We start from the raw sequence: 11355 nt of genomic DNA, 5'->3' as shown, positions 1-11355 counted from the left end.
CCGTGGATGCTTTCTTCACGTACGTTGTGACGCAAGAGGGTGAGTAAAACTGGAAGGGGTGTCGTGGGGTTCACGTAGAGGTAAAAATGAAGTGACTACTCATGCTAAGCAAACAAACAGTCTTAAATTCCTACCGACAAATCAAAAGCTGACATTGGAGAAGTTGCCAACACGTAACATTCAAATGAGTGTGTAAGAGAGTGTGTGGTAAGAGGGGTGTGCCCTCAGCTTCTGAGCACTACTTAAAAGAGGCGTGAACGCGCAACTCGTCTCAGAAACTCAGCAAAGCCTTCAGGAAAAGAAATACAATTTCTTTTTCTTCCTCCTCCATGTGACCCTATTTTTTTTTGTGTGTGTGTGTCACACTGCCACTGAGTTGAGTGAGTTGCTATACCGTACTTTTATTTTGTAGTTTGTGGGAAGCGTTGGGCCTTTTGGCATGATATTTTCACTGTGTGTTGTTTCAATGGCTAAGTTGAGTGGTTACGTTAGCCCAAAATGCTAACGTGTCTCCTAGCGGTCACTGAAGACCTTTTCGCTGGCGTTAAAGCTAAAAATTACAAATGCTATTTGTAATTTTTCAGCTTTGTGCAATTGTTTTTGGTGAATTTGTCTTGATCATTCTGTTAGTAAAAAGATAAATGTGGTAATTTGAGGCAAACTGTTGATTTCTCAGTTTCTTAACTCATTCACTGCCAGACGATGTGCAAAAATGTGTCCAATCCTGTGCCAGGGTTTTTGTCGTTTTCACTCAAATTGCAGCATATTGGGTTTTAGGACCATATAAACATTCAATGCAGCGTAATAAACCTTAGAAGATCTTCTTTCATCAGAAAAAAAATAGTTAATTCCTAAATTATATGGGTCTGGAGTTATCTGAGCTTGAAATGGGGGCGGCTGTACAAAATCCAATTCAATACATACATATTGATTTATGTAGCCCTTTAACAACAGCTGGAACAAATGCTGCCCCTTTGTGGAAGCGTAAAAACATTGCTAGAGGTCTGACCAGTGCTTTATCGGCACACCCCCGCCAAAAACTACAAAACCCGAACAAATTTGGGAATGCCGCTCCACGTCATCCTTTTCAATTCCCGAATAAATTTGTGAATGGCAGTGAATGAGTTAAAAAAAAATTGATGCTATATTTTCATCCGGCCATTAATTTTCTTATCCGCTTGTCCTCACAAGCATCATGGGAGTGTTAGAGCCTATCCCAACTGTCTTCGGGCAGTAGGCAGTCTCCATTCCATCAAGCCATCAACGACCATTACAAAGGTAAATAAAAGAACTTTATTATACTGTACAGTTTATTTCTTTAATTATAATACCATAGCACATTTATTCCACATAAGATAAGGTCGATTTTGTGTAGTTTTATGAGGACCTGGGAACGGATTATTCTCATTTTAATGGTTTCCTATGGGAAATTAATTTTTGGGATACACACTTTTCGTCTAACACACTCCTGTCTTGGAATCAATTAAGTTCGTAAGCCAAGGTATCAGTGTATTTTGCTATTCCCCCAAAAAACTCAATTTGTATTTAAAAGCATCCTAAAATGATTACAGCTTATTATTTTGCCATGAGAAAAACAAACCTTTTCATCTTCCACCCTCATCTTATTCCAAATAGCAAAATCCCTAAATTGTGCTTAATTCAAAATGTGCCACTTTTGGGCTACTTGACTTTATACGTTTTTATGTTTATTTATGTATTTATTTATGTTATTTTTTGGCACCGCTTACTTTGAATTAAATCCGCGTCGAGCACACAACAAGCATCGTGTGTAATCTTTTACAACGCTGGCAAGCCTTTAAGCTCAACATTCCCCAAAAAAATGAATATTCCCTTTTGTTTGTGCCAGCCTTTCCTCAACAAGAAACAGCCTGCAGGCAAAGCAGATCACAAGTGGGCCTTGTTGCATTTTGTAGGAAGCCATGTTGGATTGTTTGTACTTTTTTGTCTGTTTTTTTTTTTTTGGTTTGTTTGTCTGTGGGATGATCTACATTCAAGGAATTTTCTGCGCTCAAGGCGTCTGGTTGGGTGGAATGTTGCGCGTCAGGTGATGGAATCTGTTTGCCAAACACTTAACTCATTCACTGCCAGACGATGGGCAAAAAAATGTGTCCACTCCGGTGCCAGGGTTTTTGTCATTGTCACTCGAATTCCAGGACCCATAGAATATTGAGTTTTAGGACTACATAAATATTCAATGCAGCGTTAGAAACCTTAGACTATCTTATTTCATTCGAGGAAAAAAAAGAGTTAATTCCTAAATTATATGGGTCTGGAGTTATCTGAGCTTGAAATGGGGGCGGCTGTACAAAATACAATACATACATAGCGTTTTATAGCGTTTTAACAACAGCTGAAGTTGTAACAAAGCGCTAAAATGGACAAAAGGCAAATGCTGCCACCTCGTGGAAGGGAAAAACATTGCCAGAGGTCTGACCAGCGCTTTATATATATATATCCACATGATATTGACTTTTTGGACTACATAAACATTCAATGCAGCATGAGAAACCCTAGGGAAAAAAAAGTTAATTCTTAAGTTATATGGGTCTGGAGTTATATGAGCTTGAAATGGGGGCAGCTGTACAAAATACAATACAATACATATTGATTCATATAGCACTTTAATAATAATAATAATAATACATTCTAAGCGCCTTTCAAAACTGTCATGGACACTTTACAGTCACTGAATTAGATGTGTTTTTTCTGCGGGTGAGCAGCGGCAGCCATTCGCACGGACCCACCCGCAAATAACACAAACTCAGGCCACTAATGTGAGTGTGTATATAGACAGGCAATGCAATACAATAGAATGCAATGCAATACAAGACATTGTAATTTATATAGCGCGTTACAAAACGCTTCACATAATAGTCAACACAAAGCAAAATAATAAACACAACAGGACAAATAGTAAACAAAACATGGACAAAAGCTGAAGCTTTAACAAAGCGCTAACATGGACAAAAGGAAAACGCTGCCCCTTCATGGTTGGGAAAAAAACATTGCCAGAAGTCTGGCCAGCGCTTTATCAGCACTCTCTGCAAGAAAAACCAAAACCCGAACAAATTCGCGAATGGCACTCCACATCACACTTTTCAATTGCCGAATAAATTCGGGAATGGCAGCGAATGAGTTAACATGCACAGTATGTCGCTCGCTGCACTCCTCCGACAAAATTTTTGGGGTTATTATGCTAATGCATTCAGCGGCTTTTTTTTTTATTGTTGCTTTTTGTTTGGTCGTGTGCTGACTGTATAATCTTCCCAAGGTGCGGCGTCGCTGTATGTACCACTAAAGCCAGCGAATACATTGTCGTCGCGGTTGGTGCCAAAAAATGGCTTACGTTTTCACTTGTGTGTACAAGGAGCCCCGCTCTGTGGTAAACATTCACACTGAATCTTCCCTGCTTGTGGTAGTCGCTGAAACGTGAGCTAAGGCACGTTTTATATGCCGAGGTTCTTACAACACGCACTACCCATTTTGCATTTTATTTTTATGTAAAATAATATACACCGGCGGTGCGGTTAGCCCACCATGGGCAAACTACGGCCCGCGGGCTACACACGGCCCGTTAGCCTTTTTAATCCGGCCCGCCAAACTTGTTCAAATTATAGTAAACACAGTGTCTGAAAGTCATGACAAAAAGTTAGCGCACAACTCTGAAAAGTTGCCTGCCCCATTTTTCATAACTTGAAACACAATAAGACGAGTAATCACAAAAAAAAAAAAACATTGTCGCAAAGTATAAAGTTTATTTTTTTGAATTAAAGCTGTACCTACCATAAATGCTACCTTGCTTAATTTACAGTAAATATAGATTCTCAGCTGAAAATTTTGCTCTTGTTGCCGTTTGTCGTCATGGTGCACAAAAGAAATGTGATGTCTGCTATAAGCCACTAAGCGCCTTTCATACCTCTCAAGTACACTTTACAGTCACGGTTTAACGTAAATTTACGTTTTGTCTGTGTAAGCTCTCAGTCGTACAGGAGTGGTCCATCGATGAAAAGGATTGTGCATCTATTTTGGAACATGATATGCAAATGCGCGACCTTATAACGCTTGGGAAAGTCCGGAAGAAAGAAGAAGGCTTCTGATTGGCTGCCCGTGCCGAGTATGCAAATTTCAACTGCAGGTAGCCTTGTCTGTGTGCTTGGCAACGAAACAAGTGTACTGTTTGTGCGTGAAGGCGAGGGTGTCCGTGGCGAGTTTGTAGCGCGCGCGGTCAGGACAATTGAACCGTGATTATATCCTTGAAAATGATCTTATTATCTTTCATTCCTATACAGTGAGACCTCAACTTACGAACTTAATTGATTCCCAGACAAAGTGTGTAAGGCGAAAAGTGTGTATCTAAAAATAAAAATCCCATAGGAAACCATTAAAATGGGAATAATCCGTTCCCGGTTTTCCATAAAATATACTTTTCAACTAAATAAGCCTTAAAACTACACACAACCTACCTTATTCTATGTATAATAAATGTGCTATTGTATTGTAATGAATGAAATACACTGCATTGTATCATAAAGTCACTTTATTTACATTTGTGATGGTCATTTATGGCTTGATGGAATGGCGTTGGAGGTCGAAGGACAAAGGGAATTGCTGTTTGGAAAGAAAGGCGCATTACATGAGGACTGTAATTGAAATAAACTGCGCTGTAAAATAAAGTTTTATTGACCTTTTTGATGGTCGTTGATGGCTTATGGAAGGAGAGTCACCTTCCATAAGGACTGTTGGTAACTTAACCTCTGGTGCTGTTCGGTCGTGCGCTTCCGCCGAAGATCACTCCGCCAGCCGTGGTGGGTGTGTATTATGAAAATAGTGCTTATTATAAGGTTTAATTTTCAGAAATTTGACGTTTGTAAGACGAAAAGTTTGTAAGATAAGGTGTTTGTAAATTCAGGTCTCACTGTATAATCCTTTTGTCTACAATCGACATCATAATAAATATTGTATTAGGGATTAGTATTTAATAAATACCCACCCAAAATACATTCAAATATTTGCCTTCAAAATATTTCATTTGGCTTCATTGACTTTTTCCCCCCGCCAAGCCATTTCGAGTGTGAATTATGCAACGAAAAGAAGATTGTCATCTTTTTACGACTATCTCGCCTGTTCATCGGGTTGTTGTGGATTTTTTTTTCTTTGGGAGGGGTGCGGTGGGGGGGCATTGTTAAAGGGCACTCAGCCAATCGGCGGAGCAGCATGATGCACTCGAGATTCAAGGCATGTGTTTTGTGACAGTTTCTCTGCCTATCTGTCGACTTGCAGCCGACTCATTGTCCTGGATGCCATTTTCATATGAATGCAACGCAAGCCTATTGTTGGCGCGTCGCTTTTATTTATTTTTATTTTTTATTTTCCTTCAAAGCCCTTGCTGTTGACGTGGCATGGATGCATCACAGCTCAGTAATGAAGTGCTGCCTCCATCAACGAAAATTCAATATGGGATTGCGCTCTATTGAATCAAGGTTTATATTCCCTTCATGTGATAGTCGCCATGGTAATGAAAGCAAAAGGGGGGACGGTGAAAGACGGTAGCAGTGGCTTACTTTGCGAAAAAGTGTGTAAAAGCGTGTCAGAGAGAAGTCAGTGAGAGATAAAGTTTTGGCTAACGAACTTAATTGGTTCCCAGACAGAGTGTGTAAGGCGAAAAGTGTGTATCCCAAAAATTAATTTCCCATAGGAAACCATTAAAATGAGAATAATCCGTTCCCAGATCCCCATAAAACATATTTTTGTTTACTTTCTAAGACTTAAAACTACACAAAATATACCTTATTTTATGTATAATAAATGTGCTATTGTGTTATAATTAAAGAAATAAACTGTACTGTATATTAAAGTCATTTTATTGACCTTTGTGATGGTCGTTAATGGCTTGATGGAATGGAGTGGCCGGTTTCATCAGCGCTAAACACTTGATGAGGAACCTTCTTCTTTCACCATCTTGAGGAATGATCCCTTGTCGGTGCTTTCTCTGTGATAATTTTACCTTGTTCCTCATCAATTGTGTTCTGTTTAGCTGGGTTGATTTCATTTACAGTACACCATTTCATTTACAGTACATCTGTCATTTGTTGTGTGTTTATATTTGTAACATATTTTTTTTTCATATATAGATATGTTTTATGGTTTGGAAAACATTTCTGTCTGGATTTTGGAGGACCTTGGAACGGATTAAGGTATTTATATGGAAAACCTGTCTTGACTTACAACATTTTTGGGGTGCATACAAAATTTCAAGGCAACTTTGATACATTTTTAATTTGGCCAAATTAACAACAAGGATGTGACCTGATTACTGTCCAAAGACATCCCATCCCGAAGACCCTTGCGAGCATAAACGATTCAGATCATGGAATGAATGAATGAACCACTTCCACGATTTTCACTTTGCTTCCACAAAAGACAAACAGTAGCAGTGTGTGCGGAGCCAATAAAATGAATCAATTTTCTAATTGAATCAAAATGTGAAGAGAGAAAAAGAAATGTCACAGTGGGTGCATTGATACAATATTGTACAGAACAAGCCTGAGGGAGGGGCTGCGGAGGGGGGGGGGGGGTAAAGATTACTATAATGAGCAGACAAAAGGATGCAATTATCAAACTACTGTGACAAATCTTTTACGCCCGTTCTTTCCAATCCTACTTCAACGCGTTCATAATTTCTGTTTTAACGCCATCGGTTATGATTGAAGGATACTTTTTTTAAAACCCCCCCCCCCCCCCACTCCCTTTGCGGCATCTCTCGCCGGATTTTAGTGCAGTGGGAATGATGATAATAAAGAAGAGAAAGAGGAAGCAAGGCTGTCAGGAAACAAAAGGCTGATAGTGCTAATTAAATGTGAGTCATCACTAATTTAGCTGTAAAGCTACATCGGAGCCGTGTAAAGCAGAGGTCCCCAACCCCCGGACCGCGGACCGGTACCGGTCCGTGGGTCATTTGTTACCGGGCCGCGCAGAAAGAATAAATAATTTACATAATTTCCGTTTTTATTTATTATCTGAATCCGAACTATGTTTTATTATGAAAAATGAAAAATTAGCACATTACATCCGTCTTTGTTTCACTTGTTTTTGTGGTGTATTTTATTACCGTGGTGACCATAGAGCGTTAAAGGACAACCGACGTCTCCGGACAAGTTGTTTCCGTAATTTGTAAAATCGCTTGAAATGACTTCTACTGAGCGTATTTTACAAAGATTCCACGGCATATAGCTATATTTTACGTTTTAAGATTAGCGCTGAATATTCCGGAAGTCTTGTTTTCGAGTTGGTGATGAGTCCTCACCCTACGTCACTGAAGGAACGCCCCTGACCGAGAAAGCGACACACAATGCATTTTGCAGTACCTTGTTTGGTCTGAAAACTTTGTGTTGATCCGTGTTGATGGCGAAATTCGAAAGAAAACACACAAATAACGCCATGGTGAATCATTGTGTGTTGCACCAAGACTACTATTTGATACTAGTTGATAAAAATTCCCAGCAGTCAAATCAGACCATTACCAACAGAGCTTGGGCGCCATCTTGTGTATTTTCTGGCACGCTACATTGCAGTCACGTTGGCTCGAATTGATACGGAAGTACTTCTTTAATCAATTGCAAATATTTATGCTTTCCTCTTCAGAACTATTTGAATCATAATCATAACTGGATGAGTGAAAGGGGGTAGCAGTGGCTTACTTTGCGAAAAAGTGTGTAAAAGCATGTCAGAGAGAAGTCAGTGAGAGATGAAGTTTTGGCTTACGAACTGAATTGGTTCCCAGACAGAGTGTGTAAGGTGAAAAGTGTGTATCCCAAAAATTAATTTCCCATAGGAAACCATTAAAATGAGAATAAACCGTTTTTGGACAAGTCATTTTTATTAGTGTTTTTCATTTGACTAAAAATATCAGTCCGCGTGTTTTGGCTATTTTAGATGCTCTAAAACGTTCTTCTGATGTCAGTTAGGAAACAAAAAAATGGTGTCGGTTGTCCTTTAAGCACCTGCTTAATAACAAGCAAATGGCGATAAGTCATTACTTTGTAAATCACAAGTCTGATTAACCAATATTTTCCTAGGATGCCGGCGGAGACACACTCCTTTCGAAACATGTCCACCGTGGGTCGATTCCCGAGTGTCACCTTCACCTCGGTGGATGAAGATACCGAGGAGGGCTACGAGGAGCCCCCCAAAGACGACAATGCGTGCAGGCGGTGGTTTCGCCGCGTCGGTCAGTGCTGCTGCCCCGAGAATGACGACGAAATCACCAACACGCTCGTGACGGGCCTCGAAGAGGGAAAAGACTACCAGGAGCCCGACGAAACGTCTGCGCCAGGCGATAGCGAGCTCGGAGGTACATACTTGGCAAGGTCGCCGTATTGTCCTTTGTCTTTTGTCTCCGCTTTTGTTTCTCAGCCTTTATTCAGCGACGACATACTGTGTTAATTTTCGTGTTAATATCCTCAAGCACACCATCAAACAAAATGTCAGAGCAAAACAATAATTGTGTGGGCCCGGGACAGAGCCCTGCAGCAAATCAATGAAAAAAATTATTTATGTATGTATGTATGTATTTATTTATTTATTTACAGTAAAGTTTCGTTATATCGATATTCAAGGGAGTCCGAAAAAATATCGATATAACCGGGACTATCGATATATCCGACCCTGTTTGCATGTAATTTTCTCCGTGCGTGCATAGAAATAATATCGATATAACCAGGACTATCGATATATCCGATATCGATATAACGAGACTTTACTGTATTTACGTATTTTTATTTAGGGATTTATTTATTTATTTATCTATTTATCTGTTAGTGTATTTGTTTATTAAGATATTTACGACTCAAAGGCAGAGTGTAGACTGCAAGGTTAAAATATCCCATCAATCAGGCTCCACAAATAACCCGCACAACCCATCTGTACACTTGATGCAAAAAGTTATCAACCCAGCTAAACAGAACACAATTGATGAGGAACTAGATAAAATTATCGCAGAGAAAGCACCTACAATGGATCATTTCTCAAGATGGCGAAAGAAGAAGGTTACGTTCCTCATCAAGTGTTTAATGCTAATGAAACCGGTCACTCCATTCCATCAAGCCATCAACGACCATCACAAAGTTAAATAAAAAGAACAGATTATTGTCATTTTAATGGTTTCCTATGGGAAAATAATTTTTGGGATACACACACCGAGTACCGTATTTTGTTCAACGGTTAATTGTACCCTCCGCCATGTTCTGGAAGAACATTGAATTGTTCTGCGTCCGACCTGTCACTATACGTCGCCGCATAGTTAGACGAACAAATGGTCCAATTACGGTAAAATGGATATTTTCCTTTGGCACACCTGATCTCTGAATGGTTCGAACCCCCCCCCCCCCGGTCGACACTCATTTGCTTGTGTGCTCGGCTTCTGCAGAGTTGCCCCTGAAGGTGAAATCAATCGACTTGATGAGGAGCAAAACGGGTGGCGAGCGCCTGGCGCATCGTACGCACCTCTACCAATGCGACGACTTCATCATTCGGAGAGGACAGACATTCCACATGTGTCTCACGCTCTCGCGACCGTTCCGACCCGACACGGACAAACTTCACCTGGAATTAAAAACAGGTCAGTCAAGTGGGATTCACTGCATTGGAATTGTGTTCATTGTGGGGTAAGAGTAAAAAAAAAAAAAAAGTATGCCTTGGCCACCGGGGGGCGGTATCACACATGTCATATACAGTGATACCTTGGCTTACGAACTTAATTGGTTCCCAGACAGTGTGTAAGGCGAAAAGGGTGTATCCCAAAAATTAATTTCCCATAGGAAACCATTAAAATGAGAATAATCCGTTCCCAGGTCCCCATAAAACATCATTTTCTACATTCTAATTTTCCAAGCCTTAAAACTACACAAAATATACCTTATTTTATGTATAATAAATGTGCTATGGTATTATAATTAAAGAAATAAACTGTACTATATAATAAAGTCGTTTTATTATATATCTTTATAGAGCTTATATAAGCCTTAAACAGACTTATATAAGCTTTAAAGGACAACCGACGTCTCCGGACAAGTTGTGTCCATAATTTGTAAAATGGCTTCAAATGACTTCTACTGAGCGTATTTTAATAAGATTCCACCGCATATAGCTATATTTTACGTTTTAAGACTCACGCTGAATATTCAGGAAGTCTTGTTTTTCAGTTGGTGACGAGTCCGTACGTGACGTCACGAAAGGACCGCCCCCTGACCGTAAAAAAGACGCATTGCAGCAGTCCTTCCATCACCTCAATGTATTTTGCTGTACATGTTTAGTCTGAGAACCGTGTTGCACCCAAAAGCCGCCAGAAGAGGGAGTCCAAGCTCCATATAAGGAATTTATCAGCCTGTGGAAGCGGAGGTTGCCACTTTTCTGGTGATCCATTGTTGCCCTAATGTTGCCTCAAAATGGCATGGAATAAAGTATTTAATCGATTGCAAACATGTATGCTTTCCTCTTCAGAACTATTTGAATCATATTCATAACTAGATGTGTAACAAGAAAGCATATTCTCCAAATCTGAAGCCATTGTTTGGATTCTCCAGCAATGCAAGACGTCTTGGCGTAACATCACGAACTGGGGGCGGGACTTTCTGACAATGCCAATTCGCAGCTCAATTTTTTGCAGATTTTGGACACTTGAAGTCAATTTTATTGGTGTTTTGCATTTGAATAAAAATAGCATACTGCGTGTTTTGGGTATTTTAGATGCTATAAAACGTTTTTCTGATGTCAGTTAAGAAACAAAAAAGTGACGTCGGTTGCCCTTTAAACATACATTCCATACAAAATATAGTAACTTACGAACAAATTCACCTTACAAACGACCGTTTAGAACGTATTTCGTTCATAAATTGGGGCGTGTCTGTACAGATAACAAGAAGGAAAAAAATTGGACTTATGTGGAGTAAAATAAATAAATAATTTGCTTCGTGACTTCCTATCGCCGGTCACATCCTTTTCCGAGGCATGAGTGGGAATTCTAATTCCATGTGTGAGAATTGCCCCTACATCGGCCGCCTTCTTGTCTAAAAACGGCAGCCGTTAAATGGCCGAAAAGAATGGCAACAGGTTTTGGATTGAAATCAAGATGTCTTGCTGCAATTTCTTCCAGGAGATGGGAAGCGGGGCAGATTGACAAAAAAGGAGAGCTAGAGAACGATGGGGGAAAAAAAAAAAAACAGAAAAAGAAGGATGAGGTAGCGGTGGGGGTGGGTTTCAGATTTTTGGGCTACTATTGCTATGGCAACCGCTCTTGGTTGCTATGTTCCGGATAGCGAGCCGATTTTGAGCTCTGGG

At 39.9% G+C, this 11355-nt stretch overlaps 1 protein-coding gene across 5 annotated transcripts in view; it reads left to right on the top strand.

Moving 5' to 3' along the window:
- Nucleotides 1–11355, top strand: part of LOC148896034 (protein-glutamine gamma-glutamyltransferase K-like) — a 29756-nt gene continuing 18401 nt past the window's right edge. Inside the window, exons 1-5 of one of the 5 annotated variants that reach the window (XM_089001227.1) lie at nt 327–380; nt 1192–1278; nt 6153–6215; nt 8097–8371; nt 9446–9637. In XM_089001227.1, the coding sequence (XP_088857353.1) occupies nt 8098–8371; nt 9446–9637 (466 nt within the window). In that variant the 5' untranslated portion in view covers nt 327–380; nt 1192–1278; nt 6153–6215; nt 8097. Of the gene's footprint in view, nt 40–282; nt 381–1191; nt 1279–4137; nt 4157–6152; nt 6216–8096; nt 8372–9445; nt 9638–11355 lie in introns of those variants that run through there. The other 4 variants (XM_089001228.1, XM_089001225.1, XM_089001226.1 and 1 more) reach the window with 4 other exon arrangements.

Source organism: Hippocampus bargibanti, linkage group LG07, assembly GCF_051943395.1.
Source record: "Hippocampus bargibanti isolate YZ-2025 linkage group LG07, ASM5194339v1, whole genome shotgun sequence".
Taxonomy (NCBI): domain Eukaryota; kingdom Metazoa; phylum Chordata; class Actinopteri; order Syngnathiformes; family Syngnathidae; genus Hippocampus; species Hippocampus bargibanti.
This window is presented reverse-complemented; position numbering and strand designations above follow the sequence as displayed.